The sequence below is a fragment of the Mauremys reevesii genome, linkage group 20 (genome assembly GCF_016161935.1).
Source record: "Mauremys reevesii isolate NIE-2019 linkage group 20, ASM1616193v1, whole genome shotgun sequence".
NCBI lineage: Eukaryota > Metazoa > Chordata > Testudines > Geoemydidae > Mauremys > Mauremys reevesii.
In genome coordinates, this window is record NC_052642.1 from 3,288,803 (window position 1) to 3,316,484 (window position 27,682).

General features: G+C 47.1%; 1 protein-coding gene across 1 annotated transcript in view; it reads right to left on the reverse strand.

The window, feature by feature from the left end:
* The window catches only part of MTMR4 (myotubularin related protein 4), a 65,248-nt gene extending 38,233 nt beyond the window's left edge, over nt 1–27,015 (reverse strand). The window contains exons 1-2 of the mRNA XM_039507650.1: nt 26,934–27,015; nt 6,973–7,062 (exon numbers count right to left, since the gene is read on the reverse strand). Of these exons, the coding sequence (XP_039363584.1) occupies nt 6,973–7,062; nt 26,934–26,939 (96 nt within the window). The 5' untranslated portion in view covers nt 26,940–27,015. The remainder of the gene's footprint in view (nt 1–6,972; nt 7,063–26,933) is intronic.
* Between the last annotated feature and the right edge of the window lie 667 nt (nt 27,016–27,682).

The window sequence follows — 27,682 nt, forward strand, 5'->3', positions numbered from 1 at the left end:
GCTCTCTCTTCTCCCTCCCTCCTTAGCGATTCAAAGCCCAAAGCTTTGTTCAGGCTAGGACATCCCATCATGGAACAGAGGCCATAACATGTGATTTAGGTGAGCAAATCTCACAAAAATATCAAGTAGCCATAGTGTTCACATCACAGGCTGTAATGTGTCCACACAAGGACTTGATTAAATTATTCCTTACAAATACTTGAACCAGTTCCAATTCCCGTGTTTTGAAACAGATATTCTGTACTGTTTAATTTCATATACTTTTGTGGCCTACATGAGTGCCGCCTAAACACTGAATCTCCTGGCTCTCCAAATTTTTTTAAGTCATTAAGGATTTCTCCCCTTTCAAGTTATTTTTAATCGCAGTTAACTCACATGAATAACTCAAAAAAATTAATCGTAATTAAAAAATTAATCCTGATTAATCATATTGTTAAGCAATAGATAATAAATAAATACTCTAAATAAATACTTTGCCTCATTCTTTAATAAGGCTACCGAGGAGCTTAGGGATAATGGAAGGATGGCAAATGGGAATGAGGATATGGAGGGAGATATTACCACATCTGAGGTAGAAGCCAAACTCGAACAGCTTAATGGGACAAAATCGGAGGGCCCAGATAATCTTCATCCAAGAATATTAAAGGAACTGGCACATGAAATTGCAAGCCCATTAGCAAGAATTTTTAATGAATCAGTAAACTCAGGGGTTGTACCGTACGACTGGAGAATTGCTAACATAGTTCCTATTTTTAAGAAAGGGAAAAGAGTGATCCGAGTAACTATAGGCCTGTTAGTTTGACATCTGTAGTATGTAAGGTCTTGGGAAAAATTTTGAAGGAGAAAGTAGTTAAGGACATTGAGGTCAATGGTAATTGGGACAAAATACAACATGGTTTTACAAAAGGTAGATCGTGCCAAACCAACCTGATCTCCTCCTTTGAGAAGGTAACAGATTTTTTAGACAAAGGAAACGCAGTGGATCTAATTTACTTCGATTTCAGTAAGGTATTTGACATGGTTCCACATGGGGAATTATTAGTTAAATTGGAAAAGATGGGGATCAATATGAAAATTGAAAGGTGGATAAGGAACTGGTTAAAGGGGAGACTAAAACGGGTCGTACTGAAAGGTGAACTGTCAGGCTGGAAGGAGGTTACTAGTGGAGTTCCTCAGGGATCAGTTTTGGGACCAATCTTATTTAACCTTTTTATTACTGACCTTGGCACAAAAAGCGGGAATGCGATAATAAAGTTTGCGGATGACACAAAGCTGGGAGGTATTGCTAACACAGAGAAGGACCGGGATATCATACAGGAAGATCTGGATGATCTTGTAAACTGGAGTAATAATAATAGGATGAAATTTAATAGTGAAAAGTGCAAGGTCATGCCTTTAGGGATTAATAACAAGAATTTTAGTTATAAATAAACATCAGTTGGAAGTAACAGAGGAGGACGACGACCTCGGAGTACTGGTTGATTACAGGATGACTATGAGCCGCCAATGTGATATGGCCGTTAAAAAAGCTAATGCAGTTTTAGGATGCATCAGGCGAGGTATTTCCAGCAAAGATAAGGAGGTGTTAGTACCATTATATAAGGCACTGGTGAGACCTCATCTGGAATACTGTGTGCAGTTCTGGTCTCCCATGTTTAAGAAGGATGAATCCAAACTGGAACAGGTTCAGAGACGGGCTACTAGGATGATCCGAGGAATGGAAAACCTGTCTTATGAAAGGAGACTGAAAGAGCTTGGCTTGTTTAGCCTAACCAAAAGAAGGTTGAGGGGGGATATGATTGCTCTTTATAAATATATCAGAGGGATTAATATCAGGGAGGGAGAGGAATTATTTAAGCTCAGTACCAATGTGGACACAAGAACAAATGGATATAAACTGGACACTAGGAAGTTTAGACTTGAAATTAGACAAAGGTTTCTAACCATTAGAGGAGTGAAGTTCTGGGACAGCCTTCCAAGGGGAGTAGTGGGGGCAAAAGACATATCTGGCTTTAAGACTAAGCTTGATAAGTTTATGGAGGGGATGCTATGATGGGATAGCCTAATTTTGGCAATTAATTTGGCAATTTATCTTTGATTATCAGCAGGTAAGTATGCCCAGTGGTCTGTGATGGGATGTTAGATGGGGTGGGATCTGAGTTACTACAGATAATTCTTTCCTGGGTGCTGGCAGGTGAGTCTTGCCCACATGCTCAGGGTTTAACTGATCACCATATTTGGGGTCGGGAAGGAATTTTCCTCCAGGGCAGATTGGCAGAGGCCCTGGAGGTTTTTTGCCTTCCTCTGCAGCATGGGGTCCGGGTCACTTGCTGGAGGATTCTCTGCAGCTTGGAGAATCTTCAAACCACAATTTGAGGACTTCAATAACTCAGACATAGATTAGGGGTTTGTTATAGAAGTGGATGGGTGAGATTCTGTGGCCTGCATTGTGCAGGAGGTCAGACTAGATGATCTTAAAGTCTATGAGAATACCAATTGAAATGTATTAAATATTTTTGGATATTTTTCTACATTTTCAAATATATTGATTTCAATTACAACAAAAATACAAAGTGTACAGTGCTCACTTGATATTTTTATTACAAATATTTGCATTGTAAAAATGATAAACAGTATTTTTCAATTTACCTCGTATAAGTACTGTAGTGCAATTTCTTTATCGTGAAAGTGCAACTTACAAATACAGATTTTATTTTGTTACATAACTGCACTCAAAAACAAAACAAAGCAAAACTTTAGAGCCTACAAGTCCACTCAGTCCTACTTCTTGTTCAGCCAATCACTAAGATAAACAAGTTTGTTTACATTTACGGAAGATAATGCTGACCACTTCTTATTTACAACATCACCAGAAAGTGAGAACAGGCGTTCGCATGTGACTTTTGTAGCCAGCATTACAAGGTATTTACGTGCCAGATATGCTAAACATTCATATGCCCCTTCATGCTTTGGGCACCATTCCAGAGGACATGCTTCCATGCTAATGACACCCATTAAAAAAATAATGCATCAATTAAATAAGTGACTGAACTCCTTGGGAGAGAACTGTATGTCTCTGGCTCTATTTTACCTGCATTCTGCTATATATTTCATGTTATAGTAGTCTTGGATGATGGTCACTGCAGATTTGACAAAATGCAAAGAAAGTACCAATGTGAGATTTCTAAAGATAGCTACAGCACTCAACCCAAGGCTTAAGAATCTGAAGTGTCTTCCAAAATCTAAGAGGGACAAAGTGTGGACTTTCAGAAATCTTAAAAGAGCAACACTCGAATGCAGAAACTACAGAACCCAAACCACCAAAAAAGAAAATCAACCTTCTGCTGGTTGCAGCCGACTCAGATGATGAAAATGAACATGCATCGGTCCGCACTGCTTTGGATTGTTATCAAGCAGAACCCATCATCAGCACGGACGCATGCTACAGCAGTGCCATGAGAACACCTGTTCTCACTTTCAGGTTATACTGTGAACAAAAGTGGGCAGTATTATCTCCTGCAAATGTAAATAAACTTGTTTGTCTGAGCAACTGGCTGAACAAGAAATAGGACTGAGTGGGCTTGTCGGCTCTGACGTTTTACATTGTTTTACTTTTGAATGCAGTTATTTTTTGTACATAATTCTACATTTGTACGCTCAACTTTTATGATAGATTGCACGACAGTACTTGTGTTAGGTGAATTGAAAAATACTATTTCTTTTGTTTTTTACAGTGCAAATATTTGTAATAAAAAATAAATATAAAGTCAGCACTGTACACTTTGTATTCTGTGTTATAATTGAAATCAATATATTTGAAAATGTAGAAGACATCCAAAAATATTTAAATAAATGGTATTCTATTATTGGGTAACAGTGTGATTAATCACAATTTATTTTTTTAATCACATGATTAATCATGATTAATTTTTTTAATTGTCTGACAGCCCTAGTTATTTATAAATATAAATAACCTTAAAGGGCACCATCAACTTTAAAACCACTTCTGCCTGAAATTTGTGTACTTAAGAGTTTTATGCAATACCAATGATTTTACCTGACAGAGATTGGGGAAAACTATTCTCTTTTTGCAGTTTACCATCTGCTTTTGGCAGCACTTTCTGTCTAGTCAGTTGCTGCTTCCCATGTTCGTGTGGCTCTTTCACATGGAAAATGAGCAGCAAGAAACTTTTTAACAATAGGTTTGTAAAGTTATAACAACTGAAAGGGGGTAATCCTGGAACAAACTGACTGTCACAATTTCTAACTCATTGTTTGAAGCCAACTTGATCTCAAGTTGATGGTGTCCCTTTGAATCCTACTTTAACTTAAGAGAATAGTACGAATTTGTGCATGCGAATTACTCCTTTGATGCTGAACTGTAAGGTCCGTCAGCAGAAAGCTATCGTTGCAGTGCGTCCGGCTATGTGCAGTTGTGTTCAGGATTTGGTTTAGAGGACGTGCCTCTCACAGAATGGTGAAATGACAGACCAGTCGTCCCACCCATATTCTTCTGAGAACTTCCTCACGATCTGACCTCATGCCATCCCTCTCACACAGGGTGACCAGATGAGAAATCTAAAATATCGAGACAGCCGCAGGGGGAGCACCTTTTCAATTGTTACACTCACTCGCCCGAGTCTTCGGCGGCAGTTCGGCGGAGGATCCTTCAGTCGCTGACGGTCTTCGGCGGCATTTCAGCGGAGGGTAATAAACCTTGCCACCAAAGAAGGAAGTACCCGCCGCCAAAATGCCGCTGAAGACTGTCAGCGACCGAGGGACCCGCCGCCGAAGTGCCATCGGGTGAGTGTAACAATTGAAAAGGCACTCCCCCTGCCGGTCACCGCCACCTAAGCAACAAGGAAAGAAAAAATAAATAAAAAAAAAGGCATCTGAAACAAAATATCAGGACAAATGGCGTCCCGACCGTACTTCGGTCAGGACACAGGACAAACTGCTCGACATTGGGACATCTGGTCACCCTACTCTCACAAACCAGTATCTTCCGTTTTCCATGACCCTCAACTTTCAACCCCTTATTCATTCCTCAGCTTAGGGCCTATGAATGTAGTTCAGCACGACACTGCCATCTGGCCAATGAACTTGGGAACAGTAGAACAGCAAGCGTGAGTGTGTAGCCAGAGCCTGGCTCCCGGTACAGGAGGACGACAGCAGACATGTAAGGGAGTGGACTGCGCTGAAAGCATCAGGAGAATCGAGCAGCTTTGGTTAGAGCATCAATCCGTGACACTGTCCTTGCTCGCATAGGTGCCTCCATGGCAGCATCTATATCTATATGTCATCCCAAAGCCTCTGCGGCGGTGTCTCTCCTCCCAGCCTGTGACGTTGCACTCCATATGATTTTACGAAAATATGCTAATACGTGTGAATATAATGTAACTGGAATATGCTTCATACAAAAGGTCTCTTGTAAGGTATCATTACAAAGCTTATAATCTACTGAATGTGGTCATCCTATTTGTATGAATGTATCACTCTTGTATCAAACTAGGAATATAAACTATAACTCTGAGGTCCAATTGTAGTTATGCAAAGTGTGGGCCATTAATGGTGGTTTAGAATCTTGATGGCTCCCATCAACTAGGACAATTGACTGTAGATGGCTCTGTTTGCTTGCAGGCCTTCCTGAGAGTCAGGCTGGGAGGAATGAAGGCTTGGGGGGGTCTCACAGGACATATGACCAAGTCACCTGGCACTGGAATCCATCTTAAACCTGGTGCTTTTCCATTTAGGAGGAGTGGGGACCCAGAGAGAAAAAAGATTCCTGCCTTGTGCCAAAGCTATAAAAGGGGGTGGAACAGAACAAAGGGGGGGGCAGTCATGAGACATCCCCGAGCTACCACCTGAGCTGGAACAAGGGCTGTACCAGGGGAAAAGATTGTGCCCAGACTAGAAAGGAGTCTAGCCTGTGAAAGAACTTTATTGGGTGAGATTTACCTGCATTTAGTTTCCTACTGTATTAGGCTTAGACTTGCATGTTTTATTTTATTTTGCTTGGTAATTTACTTTGTTCCTTCTGTTATTACTTGGAACCACTTAAATCCTACCTTTTATATTTAATAAAATCATTTTTTGCTTATTACTGAACCCAGAGTAAGTGATTAATACCTGGGGGAGCAAACAGCTGTGCATACCTCTCTATCAGTGTTCTAGAGGGCAAACAATTTATGAGTCTACCCTGTATAAGCTTTATCCAGAGTAAAACGGATTTTGGGGGGGTTTGGATGCCATTGGAAACTGGGTATCTGGGTGCTAGAGACAAGAGCACTTTCTAAGCAGTTTTCTGTTACGTCTGCAGCTTTTGAGGGACGTGGTTCAGATCCTGGGTCTGTGTTTGCAGCAGACTGGCGTGTCTGGCTCAACAAGGCAGGGTTCTGGAGTCTCAGGCTGCCAGGGAAAATGGGCTCAGAGGTAGACTCAGCACATCAGGTGGCAGTCCCACAGGGATATCTGTGACCCAACCCATCACACAGCCACTCTGGTCTGCGCCTCCACAGTATGACAAAGCCACAACATCACACACTGGACCAGATCTGTTGCTGGATGCTTAGTGTCACACTATGAGACAGTCTGGCCCTACAACCAGCCTAAGTGGCCCAAGAGGGTCTTCCATCAGCAGAGAGTCAGCATAGATGCTGTTGCAACACTCACTCCCCTCTCGCTGACAGCACAGCAGGAGAAGGGAGCATGCCCAGGACAACTCTGCACTACGTCATTCCTCAGTTACGTTCCCATTCCCTTGTGGCTACGGCAGCGCAGTGTAAATCAGAACATCTTGGTGTGGAGGAAGATGAGGGTCGGGATGAGCACACAGCAGCCGCGAGTCAGCAGCCTGCAAGCTCAGGGAAGAAGCCTGTTCTCTGAAGCTAACCTCTACCATTCATGAGCCTGTGGCCTGGGATTTACACAGTGTTTTTCTGTGGATGGTTTCCTGGGTTCTTACATCCTTACCTGTAAAGACTCTTCCTCCTTAACCAGCTCTTTCGGGGGGAACAAGTCCTTGGCCTGGATGTACTCCAAACTGGGAGGGCCTTCTTCACCCTGCATTCCAAACAGAACACACATTCAGGCAAGAAACGTCTGGGAGCAGTTTGAGGTGAATTGGACAAGGTGCTCCGGGGTTATGGATTTGGAAAAACAGGTGGTTGTTTTTTTTTCCACTTTTGAAAAGTAACTTTTTTAACCTAAAGTATCTCTCAGACATCATGGACTAATTCCCACTTTGTTATAGACATTACTGCTCAATGAGAATACAGCACTAGATCATTTTTATTAGGTCGAGTGGAAACCTACAGAATTAGATGACAAAAGATTGATACTTTGGAAGCTCCATTAAAGTCTCTGAACATTTAACCTCCGTGAGTGGTCCTGGGGTGCTTACAAACATGAAGTCTCATGAAACAAATACCAAGGATAAGACCGTGAGAATTTCCATAATGAGCCTAGAACAAGATTTTCAGAAGTGACTAGAGATTTTGGGGACCTCCATTTTTGGTGCCCACTTGAGACTCTGTAAAGAGATCTGATTTGCAGAGGCCCTGTTAGGATACCTCAAACTGGGAACCCAAAATCACTAGCAAGTATGGAAATCTAACCCTAATTTTCACCCACTTCTAAATTGTGCAAAATTGCAATTTTTTTTCTCTCTCATTTAAGGACTTGTTTCCTTTCTTAGAAAAAGATTTTTTTAAAGTGGATATTAACTGGACAAGGTAAGACTTTGGGAGAAATGCAGTTTAGACGTCTAACTTTCATTGAAAGATCTCTTTTAAACTAATTTTCTTCTAAAGTCTCTCAAACTGGTTTTATTCATTGGTCATGAGTGAGGTGTAGGTTTGGAGGAAACATACACACTTCACAATTATCAAAAAAACAAAAGCTTGTGACTTTAAAATAAAATACCTTTGTATTGTGCCTGAGCCATTTGGGGAAGAAACTTGAAATCTGGCACAAGGCTGGTCTCCGTGACAGACCATGGTAGCCTAGTTATTTGGCCAAGTTATAGGGGTTTAAATATACACATCACACACTAATTTCATACCAGATTTTTAAAATGAAGATGTCAGCATTCTCTCGTGTTGAATATAAAACTCAGAAGGCAAAGTGCACATGGACTCATCCTCATTACTCCTGGGGGAATTCTGCGCTACTGCGCAATGCAGAATTTTGCAGAAATTGATGTTTTCGGCACAGAATTTCCTTTCTCCCACAGAAATGGGCTGCAGTGCTGCTGGCCACCACTAGGGGGCCACGGGACCCGGCAACGCCCAGCTCACACATAGAAGACACTGCCAGGGGGAGTGGGAGAGCGCTCCAGGGTTCCTGGCAGCTGCCGTTCCCGGGAAGGAGATGGCGGTGCGTGGGAAATGCCACACAAGCTTGGGACCGAGCATCAGGCAGCTTCTCCCACTGGATCCCTGGGCTCTGGGAGGTAAGGCAGCGGGTGTCTGGGCTGGGGAGGGGGGCCTGCAGCTGGACTCTGGGGGGGAGGGGCTGTGGGTGTCTGGTCCCACAGCTGAGCTCGGGGGGTGGGGGGGGGAGGGTAGGGAGAAACAGGGTCAGAGAAACAGGAACTGGGCTGTCATAGGGGTTTCTTTAACTCTCTACTCCTGGGGGAATGTGTGTGTGTGTGTGTGTGTGTGTGTGTGTGTGTGTGTGTGTGTGTGTGTGTGTGTGTGTGTGTGTGTGTGTGTGTGTGTGTGTGTGTGTTGTTACAGACATACTTGCTGACAGGTATTTTGAAATAAATGTGCAGATTTTTAATGTTTTGGCGCAGAATTCCCCCATGGAGCACAGAGTGCAGGCCCAGCGCCTCACACAAACACACACCATGGGCCTAATACTTCTCTCATTCCCTGCAACCAGAGCGTGCCCTCCCACACACTCCACAGTGCACAGAACATCGGGCTAACACTTCACACACCTCCGCCCATGGGGCATAGTGCACCAGCTAGCACCTCACACATTCATGTGTGCTAGGGTGACCAGATGTCCTGATTTTATAGGGACAGTCCCGATACTCAGGGCCTTGTCTCATATAGGCGCCTATTATCCCCCACCAGATTTTTCACACTTGCTCTCTGGTCACCCTCTTATACGCACAAAGCACACACTCCCCTGCCCTACTGCTCTGCCCGGTGCCAGAGCAGTGTGCTATCAGCTCACACACAGGCCTTGGGGTTCTCCCGAGGGCAGCCTACAGACACTGCCATGGAGTGTCCTGGCAGTGTCCTACAGACCTGGCATGGAGTGAATAGTACTTCTAGCAATACCTGTTCTAGTTTATGTCTAGATAATCTGTGGCCATAGGGTTGTCAGACCTCCATCTTGGCATTCACTAAGTCCCAGAACTGCTAGCCATAAAGGTAGCAAGGAGCTCCACTAGCATCTCGCTAACACAACAGGGAAGTGAAGCAAGCTGCAGCCCACTGCACAAGGGGCTCTACTAAGGAGCTAGCTCAGTATAGGTATGAAACCAGTTCTCAGAGCCACCTTCTTCCCATCACTTACAGGAGATGCTTTAATCCAGCTTCAAGAAGTTCTGCAGCCTGTTTGCATAGGGGTTGGGTTGAGCAGTTGTGGTGGCCCCTTCTGGCCTTGCAATGTATGGATCTTTGGGTCCCCCTGCTCATCTCCTTCCTTCCTGTGCCTTGGGGCGAATAGGATTGCCTGCATTGCCCTCAATATACTCATAGCACTGCAGCTCTGCATTAAGATAATGACCAATCCAGTGTCATGCTTCAAGGTTTCAGCCAGCCAGTTGCCTGTAGGGATCAGGAAGGCATTGTTTTCCCAATGCACAATTGGCTACACATATCTGGGATTTTTTTTGCCTTCCTCTGAAGCATCAGTGATTCTCCGCAACTGGAGTCGGGACACCAGGCAGGCTGGACCAGTGCTCTGAGGTGATACAGGGAATCCTTTCCAGCTGCCAGGCTAGTGTGTCTTGGTCACATGCTCAGAGCCCAACTGATCGTCAGACCTGGGGTTGGAAAGGAATTCCCCCTCACCTCCCATGCCAGATTAGCAGGGATCTTGGGGATTTTTTTCACCTTCCTCTGCAGCACGGGGTCTGGCTCACCTTCTGGGACCAGCTGGGCACGTCTCACCTAATCAGCTCCCTGTCACTGCAGGGGTTGTGGCCATCAGTAGCAACTCATCTCTCCTGTTTGCCGCCTGTACGCACAGTTTAATCTCCTGGGGACTGAAACGCTTTGGTCTATTTTAAGACTTTGGGCTCTATACAGAGGTCACTGGATGAAACTTCATGGCCTTCTAGATGATCCACTTGCCCCCTCTGGTCTTAAAGTCTATGAAACTTCCCTTTCAGTCACTATAGAAACACGGCATCACTCCAGGCCGGAAGCCAACTCACTGTAATTCCCTAGTGACCAGCCACGTTGCAGGTGCCTGCATGTAGATAACAGGGAGACTTCCACAGGCTTCTGCCTCTACTGGTCACCAGTAATGAAGAGGAGCAGGCTCCCTGGAGAGCCTCCAGGGGAACAGCAATGGCTTGGAGCAAGAGCCCTGCAAGCCAGCAGTCAGCTCCCACCCAGCTTCACTCGCTGCTAGCCAAGTAGTGATGAAGCAGGAAAGCACAAAGGCAAGGCAGTAGCGGTGTCACTCCAGGGGACAGACAGTGAGCAAGGCCTATGGCCAGGTGGCTGCAGTGTGCCACCCCCCAGAAGTGGGTACCTGGACTGCACACCAGACATCACTATGCAGCCTACTAAGTAATGCCGGGCGAGGGGTGGGAGCAACCCTGGAACAGAACTAAACAGAGCTTCAGCCAGCCGTGTCTCCTCATTTCCTTCCCACCCAGCATTATGCATTGGGGCCAGGTGTGCTCAGGGCCTCTTTGCAGGGCATGTCAAAAGGGTGGGGGCTCTGGGATCCCCTTCCCAGGCAGCATCAGGCAGGGTGGGTACTCAGGGATTCCCCCCAGGTGCCTGCTGCTGTCATACTGTAATTTTCCAGCTGCAGACAGGGGCTGGCTAGGAGTCTGCGCAGCACAGCACGCTCAGTCTGGCCTCCCTGGCCGACTCACAGCTATGGGCTAGTTAGAACTGTGGCCTTGGGAAACTGCAAGCAATCGCTGCAGGACTAGTACGATCCAGGGCTTCTCCCAGGAGCATGTGGAATCAGTGGGATGGAAGATTCCTTCCCTCAAAAAAAAAAGGAGCTGGGGCACAGCGAGGGCAGCATGTCGAGCCCGGGCAGGTCCAAAGCAGGGAGGTGAGCGAGGATCTGCAGGACGCTCAACTCAAGGACAGGCTGCGCCTGGGACGGCTGCCCCTTCCCTGCCTCCCGACAGGCGCTGGAGAGGAAACCTGGCCTGCAGCCCTGCATGCAGACACTTAGCAGACAACAGGGAGGAGAAGAGAAGGCACTTACAAAGCAGTTGAGCATGGAGCAGGAACTGCGGCCCGGCAGACTCATGTTCATTTCCAGAGGTGACGGCTGGGCTGGGCGCACACAAGCAGCATCGCCCTTCTCTGGTCCTTTGCTGCTGCCGGCAGCGACTCCACACAATCACACCCGGTTAGTACAGCCTGCCCATCCCTCGAAAGAGGGCAGGAGCATCCCTGCTGCAAGCGACTACAGCAGGTGTGCCTGCTGGTGCTGCTGCCGCTGACAATGGAGGTGGGGGAGGGAGGGAGGATGGAGAGACTCCACCTACCTCCTAAGGAAGCAGAGCAGACCCTGCCATCTGAGTGCCTCCTTGACAGACTGCATGGAAAATGGAGACACCAGCAAACCGGCCAGAAGGATTCACCCCCTCCCCACCACCACACGCAGAGCTAGGATTCTGCTGACACATCCCCCCTTCAAACTGAGCTGCAAGCTGAGTGAGAGGAGCCTGCTGGGAAATGCAGTCCTGGCCTGCAGCACGCCCCCAGAGGCACCTGCCACACAGCCCGCTACCCAGACAGCGTGTGCAGGAATGTGCAGGAACAATAGCAAGCAGCTCGCTTTGTGCGCTCACCCTGAGCCCCTCCTCCCCCAGGAGGGACCACAGGGCCTGGCTCCAGCTCCAAACTTGCTGCTTTGGGATACTCAGTTCCACAGAACCACAGCAACTGGATCCCAAACCTCCCTGAACTGCAACTCCCCAGTGCTCACAGCCTTCACCACCCAGCAGATAAACTCTGCCTGATCGGGCGGAGGGGACAAAGGGGCTGTCCTCTCTCACCCTACAGCCTACAGCTTCCTTTTGCTAGGGAGCTCACAAGTACACACCCTCGATGGCCACTGCCCTGCCCAGGCAGAGCACAGAGCACTTGGGGGGCACTGCCCCATGGGCCTTATCTACACTAGGGTCAAAATGTAGCTAGCCCAGGGGCCACTGCCCTGGTGTTAGCACAGCTGGAAGCCCTAGTGCAGACAAGGCTCCCGTGGCTGCCAGCACTTTTCACGCTGTATCAATCAGCCCGTCTGAACAGTGTTAAACTTACTGTTTAAAATGGCTGCCGGAGCCTTGCCTATGCCAGGGCTCCTAATGCTGCCAACCCCAATGCAGCTGCCCTGGGTAAGCAATAGCAACAGTGGGAAATGTTCAGAAAATATCTCCAGTGCAGGAAGCCTCTTCGCTCTCACAGGCCAGTGCTGCGCCCGAGCATTGCCTCTATCATCACCTCAAGAGCTAGGGCAAGGCAGAAATCTTCCCAAAGTCCAAATTAAAGATCCAGAGTTAGTACCTGCCAAAAGCCACACTGAGAACGTTCACAAGATAAAGTCTCAACTGGGTTTCCATCACCAGCTGCTCTCCATTGCCCACTGCCCAGACAACAGCCTGACTTTCCCAGCACCTTGTTCTGTTCAGGCATCAACAGCCCCCTAACCCGCTGGAGAACATCCAGGGCTTTGGACCAGCAGGAAGTAGCAGGCTGGGCCTTCAGGCCTTCTCTGTCCAAGGCAAGCATGCTTTTGGCTGCACCCTGAGCTAACAGCCAGGGACCACTCCTCTGAGGTAACTGGCATATGACGAGATGAATGACGGGGTAAAGAAACCCCGACACAACTGAAGAAGGAATCCTCTCTGTTTAGACAAAAAAAGAGAAACCTAGACAACCAAGAGGTGGCGTTTGAGTGACACTGCACGAGCCCAGGCCAATCACAACATACCACGTCGGGCAAACTTCCAGCACAGAAGAGCCCTTTCACTGTCAGGATTAGACACTTGGGCCTAGCTGTGCTACAAACATGTCCACAGCAGTGCATCTGCTCACACTTCACAGCTGTCCATCCCCAAGGCACCTCCAGCTGGTAACACAGAGACTCGATGGTTTTCTGTAGCCAGACTAAACTCTTGGATGTGTCTCCATGGGGGTGGTTTAAGGGCCATGCTACACTAGACTGTAACCGGATCAAGGGGCAATTGTGTTGGGACCAGATTTGCAGCCTGTTCTAACTGTAGTGCTACAGGACCTACCCTAAGGTTACTAAATGAGCCACCTGTCAAGAGTTTTTAAAAAAAGACTATGTCCAAAAGTTTGCATATCATTCGGTAGGTTTACATGCAGATGGTAGAGGACTAAAACGTTTAGAGTGCGAGGCAGGCATACGACTCTCTCTGAGGAAGGGTGTTTTCAATACTTAGTGTCTAAATGAGTTTACCATGAAAGATGAACACATCCCTAACATTTACTCTGAGCAGCAGCACAGCTTTGGTAGTGACTGTACTCATTCACTGCAGATACTGGTCAGCACCATGAACGCTTGGTGCCACTGGACTTTTTCCTGTAATTTATGTCGCTCAATGGGTAGTGATCAATGGCTCTGTGTCTAGTTGGCAGCCATTATCAAGTGAAGGGCCGCAAGGGTTGTTCCTGGGGCCGGTTTTGTTCAATATCTTCATTAATGATCTGGAGGATGGCGTGGACTGCACCCTCAGCAAGTTTGCAGATGACACTAAACTGGGAGCAGTGGTACATACGCTGAAGGGTAGGGACAGGATACAGAGGGATCTAGATAAATTAGAGAATTGGGCCAAAAGAAATCTGATGAGATTCAACAAGGACAAGCGCAGAGTCCTGCATTTAGGACAGAAGAATGCCATGCACCGCTACAGACTAGGGACCGAATGGCTAGGCAGCAGTTCTGCAGAAAAGGAGCTAGGGGTTACATTGGACGAGAAGCTGGATATGAGTCGACAGTGTGCCCTTGTTGCCAAGAAGGCTAATGGCATTTTGGGCTGTATAAGTAGGGGCATTGCCAGGAGATCGAGGAACGTGATCATTCCCCTCTATTCGACATTGGTGAGGCCTCATCTGGAGTATTGTGTCCAGTTTTGAGCCTCACACTACAAGAAGGATGTGGAAAAATTGGAAAAAGAGTCCAGCAGAGGGTAACAAAAATTATTAGGGGGATGAAGCACATGACTTATGAGGAGAGGCTGAGGGAACTGGGATTGTTAAGTCTGCAGAAGAGAAGAGTGAGTGGGGATTTGATAGCTGGTTCCAACTACCTGAAAGGGGGTTCCAAAGAGGATGAATCTAGGCTGTTCTCAGTGGTAGCAGATGACAGAACAAGGAGTCTCAAGTTGCAGTGGGGGAGGTTTAGGTTGGATATTAGGAAAAACTTTTTCACTAGTAGGGTGGTGAAGCACTGGAATGGGGTCCCTAGGGAGGTGGTGGAATCTCCTTCCTTAGAGGTTTTTACGGTCAGGCTTGACAAAGCCCTGGCTGGGATGATTTAGTTGGGGATTGGTCCTGCTTTGAGCAGGGGGTTGGACTAGATCCCTCCTGAGGTTCCTTCCAACCCTGATATTCTATTATTCTAATTCTACCACTTTCTGTAGTTAGAAAAAACACAAACATTTTGACTGATGAAAGGGAAGAACAGGCCATGTCTGGTGTCCCAAAAAAGTTCTCAGGACACCAGGACATCATATGAAACCAAGATTATCCTATTAAAAGCGGGACGTATGGTCTCCAGGCCTGGGGGGCACTGCATCTCTCTGGGCGTTCCCCACAACTGGCCAAAAAGGCCCATGCATGGCAGGCTCTGGGCCAACCACCAGCCTTTAGGCTCAGTCAAGCTTTTCAATCAATACATGACATTTGCTTACTGGATCATAGAATCATAGAATCATAGAATTCAAGATCAGAAGGGACCATTATGATCATCTAGTCTGACCTCCTGCAAGATGCAGGCCACATAAGCATCCACACCACTCTTAAGCAGCGACCCCCCCCCATGCGAGGAAGAGGAAAAAAAAAAAGGGCCACTGCCAACCTCCCTGGAAGAGAAAATTCCTTCCCGACCCCCCGGTCGCGTCAGCTGAACCCCCCCAATGCAGGCAAGACTCAGAGCCAGACCCAGAAAGAAAAAAAAAATAAATATATCTATCATTGATATTTTGTACTTACACCATTTGTTATTGATTTGACTACCTATTGACAGTTATCCTATATCATCCATCCATCCCCTCCATAAACTTATCTTCTTTCTTAATTAAAAAGTCATGGGTCCCCTTCCCCCCCCTTTGTTGTTCCTGCTGTTCCAGAATCCAGAATTCTGATGATGATTCTAAATCTTCAATTTCCTAAAAAATTTTCCTTGACTGACTTATTATATCTATCCCTCCCGTCCCGTGTCATGGATGCTTTGGGTCAGGGGAGTTTTATGAAAAGCAGGTTTTTCAGGAGTTACCAAAAACAAAACAAGTCGCTCAGACAATGTCCCAGGCCTTTGCATGGTCCCTGCGGCATCTCCAAGCCATGTGGGATGCCATCCAGAGTGGTGCCCCTCCTAACAATGGTGTATAATAATAATAATGATGTATGAGCATTGGAGAAAGGAACCAAGATTCTCTCCAGCCCCCTGCCCAAATAGCGACTATGCTGAGCATTGCCTCAGGACATCGAGAACATTCACTCATGCCATGCACTCCAGCAGGAAAAACTTCTCTTCACGCAGACTCAATTAGTAACTTTGAGAAAATGGTGCATATTTATTCAAGCTGATATATTTTTGCCTCAATCTCATCTCTGCCCTAGTTTACAAAGCATGTTGGGTCTTTAGAGTTTGCATCCTTGAAACCAGGCTGTTTCGCAGTAAGGGGTACAGAAAAGTATAAAATATTTATGAGTTTCTAACAAAGGTGTATTTTTACTTCTCTAGCTCCAAAATGGCTGGATTCATTTTCTTCAAGCTTGGCAAGAAATTCTCCTCTGGCCTCACAAAGTGCACCGGTTTTCAGACCAGGGGAGGATGCTTGGTAATGTTACAGCAGAGCACAATATACGGTTTCTAATAGGACAATGGTTGCATGCATGACTAATAGAGCCACAAGCTAATGCAGCTCCATAATCAGAGAGATAAGAGGCAGCAGACTTCTTAGATCGTTCCGTCTCTCAGGGCCAATGCAGGAGCATGCTCTATGTATGCTCTCCAAGCACCTGAACCTGCAAGGCACTGAAATCACTGCCAATTTTGAGAGAGTACAGGCTGCAGGATTGAGCCACTATTAAACCCTGAAATGGAAGTGATAATAGACCAACCAGGGGGGCTTCCTCCAATTCCCTTGGGAGATTCTGCCATTTCTTTGATCTCATGGGTAGGAAAGTTTTCCTGACATTCTATCTAAACTGTCCCTTTCTTAATTTCATCCCATTACTCCTTGTGTTGGACTAAATAATTCTCTCTCCCTTTTCACAGACTTTAGATATTTGTAAACTTGTGTCCTACTTCCTAATGGTTGCTTGGTTAAAATAGACATAGTTAGCACTTTGAATTTGAAAGAGATTAAAACTCTCCAGCCCTTTGATCATTGTTGCTGCCCCTCTCTGAGCTCCCCTCACCATGCTCTAGTAAAAATGAGCACAAAACTGAATATAATTGAATATAATGCTCCTGGTCCAGTCTCATGAGAACCATGCAAAGAGGGATTTGCCATCTACCTGCTCTGAGACACGATCACTCTGCAGGTGCTGTTACATTCAAACTCCTATCTGATTTACTATCCCCAATACCTCTACAGCTGGTTTCTTTCAGCATTACTGCTTTCTAGCTTACTTCCCTCCCATTGATTTTGTATGGTTTGGTTTATTTTCCCTCAGAAAGGTTTTTTCCAATCTCATTTTGTTACTTTGTGGCCACATTCCTACTTCCTCCACATCCGTTTGTATTTTTCTTTCCTCGCTGCTGTTTGAAATTCCTCCCAATTTAGTCTCATCTGAGGATTCATGAGCATGTGGTTTATACTAGCTCTAGATTGTTAAGGGAAGACTCTTTCATACTTGCTATTCCGATGCGGACTTCAATATCCAATCTGCCATCTCCTGTAATGACACTTACCTTTACTATTCTAATTTGTGTTGCTGCTAGCACTATATGGGTCCAGGCATTTTCATTATAACCCATTTTCACCTGCTCATAATCTCCTTTTCCACTGAAACTCACCATGTACAGGCACAGGACAAGTGCTGAGTTTTAAAGTTACAGATAAATCTATTCAGCTCTTTTTCAATGATGAGAGTACACACAAAAATTTAGAGCATGAAAAGTGTGAGGACCATTGTTTTCACTTTAACAGGTCACAGTTCTTAGGCAGGGCCAGAACCTTCAACAGGCAAAGTCACCAGGCAGACCCAAAAACAGATTTAACCTTCCACAGTTATAAGGGATGAAAATTCAATGCCTAGCCCTTGCAGATATGTAGCTGGCTGTTTGAAGTGCATATCCCTTGGGCCCACACCAATATGGCTGCCACAGCCTGGCGGGGCTGTGACAGTATCACATTAGGCTGTGTAGGCTGGCCATTGACCTGTGGAGCTCAGCACAGCCTCCTCGTGCCACAGGATTTATTTTCTGTGAGCAAATAAGAAAATTCACTGCAGAAACCTGAGCTGATGCTACATTAAGGCTGCAAATTAAAATATGTAGAAACCAAAACATGATAAAGTTATCACAGTTAAAATGCTCCTTAAACCTTAAGAGTTTTATACTGCAATGTAAAACTCCTAGCCAGGCGTCAGTTTCATGGAGACAATGTCAGACCCTTTGGGTCCTGAACCCAGGTCTGTGGGGTTTCTGGGAGCCACCACACTCCAATTCTCCACCTGGCAGCTCACAGGGTCCATGAAACCCAGCTGGGGCTCAAGCACTGACCCATATACTCTGATTGGGCCACAGCGCCTATTTAAGCCAGTGGAGGAAACCGGACGTTGTCCATACAACTGGGCCTCACCCTGCCTCGGACCACTGGTCTGGTGTTTACTTACTCCTGACTTCTGATCCTCACCTCCTGGTATCACGACTCAGCCTGACTCTTGGTGACTGACTCTTGATCCCTGCCCTCCGATCAGGGGCAGCTCTAGCCATTTTGCCGCCCCAAGCACGGCAGCATGCCGCAGGGGGCGCTCTGCCGGTCGCCGGTCCCACGGCTCCAGTGGACCTCCCGCAGACGTGCCTGCGGATGCTCCACCGAAGCCATGGGACCAGCGGACCCCCCGCAGGGACGCCTGTGGGAGGTCCACCGGAGCCGCCTGCCGCCCTCCCAGCGACCGGCACAGCGCCCCCCGCGGCATGCCGCCCCAAGCACGCGCTTGGCGTGCTGGGGCCTGGAGCCGCCTCTGCCTCCGATTTGTCTCTCACTTCTGATCTCATAAAGTTCCAACCCAGCCTGATTCCCAGTCATTTGTTCTTGGCCCCAGCCCACACTCAGTGCTAATCCCTTGGCCAGGCAGCCCACACTCCGGACCCGACAGCTAGTTACAGTGGACCTGTGTGGCAAAGAGGACAGTGGGACTGGCACCAGGCCTTTGGCAAAGACTCCATGCCCCCATTCCCATGCTGCTGGCCAAGGGTCCATAGGCCAAGTGGAACAAGCAGTAGAAAGCCAGGGAGAGAGGAACAGACACTGAGCCTGCTGCACAAATGAGGTATGGGACTGTAGCCGGCAGCTCAGGGCACTGGGCAGAGGTATAGAGCTTCTTTCAGTACTCAAGGGGAAGGACCAAGCCCTGGGAAGTTCTTCAGCTGTCCCACGCTCCCACCCACCAGTCTAGCCTCCCCCAGGTGACCAGCCCAACAGGAAGTCCATGATCCTGCATTTGTGCAAGCCAGGGGGCCAATGGCAAGTCATTTTTTAACCTTCCTCTGAAAGCTTTTGGGCCTGGGTGGAGGCTGCCCTTCTGGTAAGCTGCAACATTCACAACGATTTACCACTGATGCCTGAGTTCAGACTGGGGAAGAGATTATGAAAATTGTTTTCTAAGTTCGCTGAGGTTAAAGGAAAAACTGAATTCCCTTCAGTCCTGCATGAAGGTCAAGGATGACATGAGGCTTCAGCAGAAAACTTGGAGATTTTATTTTGGGATATGATGAGCCCCCCCGCAAAAAAAAAACCCACCTGCTACAGAAAGTGAAAAACCTTTTAAGAAACCTCCCCTCTCAAACATATTGTTTAGAGTAAAGTTTTCCAGAAAAAAATCTGCCCTAGCCTAAGATGTCTTGTGGAAATTGAAGTGGCTTGGTTTAGTTTTGCTGATATTCAGGACTATATAGGTGCAAGTGGAAAAATCATACTTCTAATAGAAAGCTAGTGTCAATCTTATCTATAGAGAAACCAGGTTCCCCCCAAGACTGTACAATACATTTAACAGCCACATTAGGAACCCAAACTACTGCGTAAGTGCAATGCAGCAGAGTTAGCGTTGCTCCAAGAGAGCTTTACATTTTTCATTTCCTGATTTTACTGACTTTAAATTTACAGCTCCCCTTTTTTTGCAACCTTTCATCTGTGAGAGAAGGTGGGAATTGTAACCTATGATGTAGATGGTTTGCAATGTCTCCTGTCTCCTTTCGCCTTCGGGATAAGGAAATAACAGGAGTAGTACCCCTTGTATTTGAACTCCGCCGGCACCACCTCCACTGCTCCTAAGTGAAGGAGCCACTGCACCACCTACTCAGGTAAGCCCTTGCGAGAGGGGTCCCTGAAGAGTGTCAGGGAATTAAGTGGGGTAGCAAGAAACTGGAGGGTATAGCCCCAGGAGATGGTGCTGAGGACCCACCATTCCGAGGTCAGCCGCGACCACTCTGGGAGAAAAGTACACAGGCGGTTGGAGAAGGGAAAGTCAGGTGGATCCCTGGTACAAACTGGTAAGTCGTCCCCGGGCATCCCATCAAAACTGGCGCTTACCTGCCTGCTTGCCCTTAGAGGGCCCTGGCTGGGGTGCAGGCCAGGATTGCCTTTGTGGGTGCTTTTTATAGTCCCTTGATTTTTTATAAGGGGGCTCATATCTGGAGTGGGCGGCCTCACTGGGAGCCTACTGCAGCTTGAATTTGGTCCTGGCCGGGGCCGGGACATAGAGACCAAGGGTCTTTAATGTCACGTGGGAGTCCTTAAGACCATGTAAGTTCACGTCTGTTTGTTCCACAACCAGGGCCTTGCCATCAAACGGAAGGTCCTGTAGGGAGTTCTGTGCCTCGCTGGACAACCCAGACAGCGGGAGCCACGAGGCTCTCCTCATGGACACCGCGGAGGCCACAGACCGTGCAGCCATATCCACAGTGTCCAAGGCTGCCTGAAGAGACGCCCTGCTGGCAGCTGTGCCCTCCTCAATCAGGGCCTTGAACTCTTTCTTATCACGCTACTGGAGGGAGTCCACAAATTTGGGCATCGAGCCCCACAAATTGAAGTCATACCTGCCCAGCAGGGCTTGGTGGTTTGCCACCCTCAGTTGGAAGCTCAAGGACGAATAAACCTTTATACCGAATAAACCTAGTCTCCTCGAGTCCTTATTCTTAGGAGTAGGAGCTGGTTGACCCTGATGCTCCCTATGGGTGACCGCCTTGACCACTAGAGAGTTGGGGGTGGGGTGGGTATACAGATACTCATGCCCCTTGGCGGGCACGAAATACTTTCATTCTGCCCTCTTAGAGATGGGGGGCAAGGAAGCCAGGGGTTGCCACAGGGTGTTTGAGATCTTTGCCACCCCTTCATGGAGTGGGAGCGCCACCCTGGCAGGTGCCATAGCCGAGAGGACATTGAAGAGAGAGTCCAAGGGTTCCTCCACCTCCTCAGCATGTAGGTTGAGGCTCGATGCCAGCCTTTTCAACAGTTTCTTGTGGGCTTTCGTGTTCTCCAGTGGCACAGGAGGAGGAGGAGCTGTGATTGCCTCACTGGGGGAGGATGAGGATGGGGGTGCGGTGCGCTGCGTCCCCACCGGTGCCGCAGGTCCCACCACTTGGTCCCCTTCTAAGTGCGGGACTGGGGATGAGCGCTCCGCTGACCCTTTTCTGGGAGGTTGAAGAGGGAGGCCAAAGGTCTTTCCAAGGCTCTGGCCACTGAGCGAGCCACCACCGGGGCCCATTTGTACCAGGGTGCTGACCAGGGAGCCCGGTGCCACTGCACCTGCTGTGGCACCGTCGAAGCGGACTGCCCCGCCTGACTTGCCTGGCCCACCGACTGTCGACTTGGAAGGGAGGCCGGGCTGGCATACGATCTACCACCATCCCGGGACGGAGACGAGTGACGGCGACGTGAGCGGTGCCAAACCCGAGACTGTGATCCCGGCATGGAGGAGCAGGAGTACCATCTGTAGCAGCTGCTCTGCAAATGTCTCCGATGGGTGGATCTGCGATGGCGGAGTGCCAGCTATCAACACTTGGGGCTGCGGGAGCAGTGCCACGGTGGGGACCTTGAATGTGATGAAGAGCAGGAGCAGCATCAACATCCATACCATGAGGGGCTATGATAGCTTCTCGGAGATAACGACCTCCTGTGCTGTCTGTCCTTGTCTTGGAAGGGCACGCTCTCATAGCAAGGTCTACAATCCCTCGAGGTGGAGCGGTGCCTGGAACCCCTGCTGCCCGGCACCCAGCCAGACAACCTGGTGGAGGTCGACGGGGACAGGTGCAGCCTGCGCATGGGATGGTCACTGTGCAGAAAACAGCGTCGGGAAAATTCCCTCGACTGAGAATGGTACCGTCCAAGCAGCGACTGCGGGGCTCCAAGTGGTGGCTTGCCTCTGGACCAGGGAGCTGCTGACGTCGGTGCGACCAGTACTGGTAGAGACACAACATCTCAAGCTGCCTGCAGGGCCTCTGGCGTGGAGGACACCTGAATGTGGCCACTGGCGTCCAGGGAAGTCAGCTCAGAGTGGGCCAGGCTATTCCGCTCAACTTGAGTTGGAGGCCGCAAGGCCGATGGGGATTGAGAGCTGCCCAACATGGGTCTAGTCTCTCCCCCAGCCTTGCTCCGGTGCATTGGTGGAGAAGACCTGATTTCTTGCAATTGTGGAATCTGCACACTACAATTTTTGCAGATTTTTCTAAAAAGATTTTTAAAGAAGGAGTAGAACTATCTGGTGTTATTCAGAACTCACTGCCACAGGTTTTGCTAACAAAGTTCATAAGCTAGTAGGTCTGCAGTTACTTGGGTTTTACTTCTAACAAGGTCTACCTGTAAAGCTCAATCACCTTGCTAGAAAGGCTATTCAGCTTCCGATTAACAAACTCTGCTGGATTCGTCACCAGAGTCAATCAGTGGTAGTGCTCTGGAGCCTTACGGCTTGTGGCGTTTACCAGCATAACTTGTCAATTGCATTTTAAACAGCAATTCGGTACTGCATCAAATAGCTGTAGATGCACACATATCCATAGTTCCATTAACACCTTACATGTTACTGACAACATTCCCTATGGTGTGGGCAAAGCGCCATATGTTCAAATGTTAACCTTGATTTTAAAGTTTTTTTGAAATGTCAAAAGTTCAATCATTTTGTAAATAACTCCTCAAAATAATGGTGTCCAATTTTCTTATGCAGGAAAAGTATCAGATACTTTGAAAAAATAACTGAGGGGATTTGGTGCAAACCTTCTTAAAATAAACCAAAGCAAAATAAATTAGACAATCTGGTTTTTGATAGAGACCAAACATTTCAGCACAAAAGCTACAGGTCTTGGAAAACATAAGGTCCATCTAGCCCAGTATCCCGTCTTCCAACAGTGGCCAGTGCCAGGTGCTTCAGAGGGAATGAACAGAACAATCATCGAGTGATCCATCTCCTGTCGTCCATTCCCAGCTTCTGGCAAACAGAGGCTAGATACACTCAGAGCATAGAGATGAATCCCTGATCATCTTAGCTAATAGTCACTGATGGACTTATCCTCCAGGAACTTATCTAATTCTATTTTGAATCCGGTATTACTTTTGGTCTTCACAACATCCCCAGCAATGAATTCCACAGGTTGACTGTACATTGTGTGAAGAAGTTCTTCTTTGTTTGTTTTAAACCTGCTGCCTATTAGTTTCATTGGGTGACCCCTGGTTCTTATGTGAAGGGGTAGATAACACTTCCTTATTCACTTTCTCCACACCAGTCACAATTTTATAGACCTCTATCATATCCCCATTCAGTGATATCTTTTCCAAGCTTCAAAGTCCCAGTCTTATTAATTTCACCTTGTATGGAAACTGTTCCATACCCCTAATCATTTTTGTTGACCTTTTGCGTATCTTTTCTAATATCTTTTTTCAGATAGGGTGACCAAAACTGCACACAGTATTCAAGGTGTGGGCATATTATGGATTTAGATAAGTGTTTCTCAAACTTTTGTATTGGTGACCTCTTTCACACAGCAAACCTATGCTGCGACCCACCCCCCCTTATAAATTAAAAACACTTTTTTTGTATTTAACACCATTATAAATGCTGGAGGCAAAGCAGGGTTTGGGGGTGGAGGCTGACAGCTCACGACCCCCCACATGTAATAACCTTGTGACCCCCAATTTGAGAACCCCTGATTTATATAGAGGCATTATGATATTTTCTGTCTTATTTATCTCTTTCCTAATGATTCCTAACTTTATTAGCTTTTTTGACTGCCACTGCACATTGAGTGGATGTTTTCAGAGAACTATCCACAGTGACTCCAAGATCTCTTTCTTGAGTGGTAACAGCTCATTTAGTATTGCTGGGATTATAGTTTTCCAATGTGCATTACTGTGCATTTATCAACAATGATTTTCATGTGCCATTTTGTTGCCCAGTCACCCAGTTTAATGAGGTCCCTTTGTAACACTTGGCAGTCTGCTTTGGACTTAACTATCTTGAGTAGTTCTGTATCATCTGCAAATTTTGTCATCTCACTATTTACCCCTTTTTCCAGATCATTTATGAATATGTTGAACAGCACTGATCCCAGGACAGACCCCTGGGGGACACCACTATTTACCTCTCTCCATTTATTCTTACCCTTTGTTTCCTGTCTTATAACCAGTTACTAAGCCATGAGAGGACCTTCCCTCTTATCCCATGACAGCTTAATTTGCTTAAGAGCCTTTGGTGAAGGACCTTGTTGAAGGCTTTCTGAAAGTCTAAAGTACACTATATCCATTGGATCACCCTTGTCCACATGTATGTTGACCCCGCCCCAAAGAATTCTAATAGACTGGTGAGGCATGATTTCCCTTTACAAAAGCTATGTTGACTCTTCCCTAACAAATTGTGTTCATCTGTATGTCTGACAATTCTGTTCTTTACTCTAGTTTCAACCAGTTTGCCTGGTACTGAAGTTAGGCTTACTGGCCTGCAATTGCCGGGATCGCCTCTGGAGCCTGTTTTAAAAATTGGTGACATATTAGCTATCCTCCAATTATCTGGTACAGAATCTGATTTAAATAATAGGTTACATACCACACTTCGTTATGATCACGTGAAAACTGGGGGAAACAAAAGAAATCATTTTTCTATTTTAACTACAGCAGAAAATTTGGGTTCCACTGTTAGAATCCCTACCTAGACCAGCGGGTCTCAAACTTTTGTACTGGTGACCCTTTTCACACAGCAAGCCTCTGAGTGTGATCCCCCTTATAAATGAAAAACACTTTTTTATATATTTAACACCATTATAAATGCTGGAAGCAAAGCGGGGATTGGGATGGAGGCTGACAGCTCACAACCCTCCCCATGCAATAACCTCACGACCTGCTGAGGGATCCCGACCCCCAGTTTGAGAATCCCTGATCTAGAGTAATATTTTCAAAAGCAATATTGGAGTCTCATTGAAAGTCAATGGGACTTAGACTCCTTAGTGTCAAAGTCACGTTTGAGAACGTTACCCCTACTAAACAGTTCCTTACCTAGATAAGGGACAGACTGAAGAGCCTTAATCATATTTTTGAGCAGTTACTCAGAAAAACAACCCCATTGACTTCAGTGGAGCAACTCATGTGAGTAACTTGCTCAAGCTGGTGAGCAGAGATCCACAACCACGCCCTAAACTGCTGGAATTAAAACTACCTATTTCTTTTCATGAAGATTTTAACCGGACTAGACTGAACACCAACCGCCATGGTACCCAGAGGACACTTCCTCCAACTCGATGCATTGCTCCTCGACGCATTGTTTACTTCCATGAGTCAGTTTTCAACACATGTGATGGTGCAAATTTCCAAGCAAATGAATCAGTGAGGTTTCCAAGAGGTGCTGAACCGTATACTCTCCTAAAATCAATCTTATTTTTGTCATTGACCAAAAACTGATCCAGTTCACCTGGAATGATATTTTCCTTTAAAATCAATATGCTGTCTCTCACACAGAGTATGGCTACTCAGCCCATGGCAAGAAACCTCCAGACCAGGCTGACAGACTTAGGCTAGCAGGGCTCACGTTAGCTCTCTAAAAGTAGCTGTACAGACAGTGCTTTGTGCTGCAGCTTGGGCTCAGAAGCCCATCTCTCCCCCCCTAGGCTACAAAGCCCAAGCTCCAGCCGAGCCACAACTTCAAAGCACCGTCTACACAGCTAGTTTTAGGGCACTAGCGTGAGTCCTGCATCCCAAGTCTTTCAACCGAGGCTAGGAGGCTCGCTGTTGCCGGCTGTGTAGACAGACCCACAGAGCTCTCAGACACAGACTCCCTACAGACACTTCTGCTCTGATACATGTCCAGCCTCTCTCACAGGTGGGGGTGCACACACATACACACCCCTCTTTTTGCATAAGCTTCCCTACAGTCTGGGTTTACAGTTTGGATGCTCATTTTTTTTTCTTTTTGAACTGAAAAATATAATCAACTCCCCTTTTATTTGTTAGGGCTAACATCCTTCTTCTGCCTGAAATCATATGGCCAGGGAAGTCCTCTCACCATGATATAATCTCAGATGAGGAGGAAACCAACTTTTACCTTTTCTGCAGTCACATCATCACTCCTCAAAGCAACATAAGCAACCTAAGCATCCACTCCCAGGGCAGGTCTACACTACGGAGGAAAATCGATATAAGATACGCAACTTCAGCTACGTGAATAACGTAGCTGAAGTCGAAGTATATTATATCGAATTACCTACCGTCCTCACGGCGCGGGATCGATGTCCGCGGCTTCCCATGTCGACTCCACTACCGCCGTTCGGGTTGGTGGAGTTACGGAGTCGACATGAGCGCGTTCGGGGATCAATATATCGCGTCTAGATGAGACGCGATATATCGATCCCCGAGAAATCGATTGCTACCCGCCGATACGGCGGGTAGTGAAGACGTACCCCCAGGTCTGTAATAAGAGCCAAGGGGCCTCTTGCATAATTCTTGGATCCCAGGGCCCTCCAGTGTTGAAGGTGGGAAAATTCTAGTGCCCAGAGGCCTGGGCTAGCACACAACTGCTGCCAGACAACACGATCTTCTCACTTAGGTGCCATCAAGCAATGGCACACACTTGTTCCGATCCCTTTCTTCTACTTAATTCATTCTCCATTCCCCAGAAGTTTGGTTCCTACTTCAGATGCTATTGCCACAGCTTGGAACATCTCAGATGCAGCCACGCTGGCTGTTTCTAAAATGCAGAAGGTAGGTGCGTGGACTCTGGAGTTTCCAGTTACTACAGGGAGAGAGGGTAAAGCTCTGAAGAAAGTAGAGAGAGAGATGAACAAAAGGCAGAGACAGAGAGACTAGAGAAAGTACTCACCATCATTACAAGGCTTGGGTCCAGATCTCACAGTTCAAATCCAGATGGTTTTCTCCCTTTATCTTCCTCCAGATTCACCTATAGCAAAAAGAAAAGAAACCAGTATAGAGGCTGTAGGCATACGGTAATGGTACTGCAGGGTGCACACAACGCATGCCCAGAAAAGGATTAGCATATGTAAGGTTACCAAGAGCACACAACCTATACACCTGTGACCATTAACCTCGCTATTTGGCTTCATCTTCATCTCCGCAGGGCCACCACCAACAGAAGTGCCCTCTGTCAGGGCAACCAGCCTCTCACTGTGGCACCCATCTCAAGGGCGAACTGCTTCTCCTGGGAACACTGGGAATGAATGTTCTCTCCCCGATACACTGGGCAGAAGAACACTGTCCATTCCCCAATGGAGAGATGGGCAGGGCACCTGCTCCCTTCCTTTCCACTGAGGGCTGCTCCAACTTCTGGGCAGCCAGCAGGAAAGAGCAGCAGCCTTGGTTAGACAGGTTTATGAGCAGAAAATAATCACAAGAACACTGAAATGTCCCGGCATGAACATCTTAAACACCTAGGCCATGATTTTCAAGAGCAATATGTGATTTTGGGTGCCAAACTTGAGACACCATAAAAGGGGTTTGAACTCTGGAAAGTGCTGAGCTCCTGCATCTGAACACCAGGCCTCCTGGAGCTGTCTCGTTAGGCAAGCAAAGTCCCCAGTCACTTAAAAGATTTGGCCTCTAACTTCATGAACA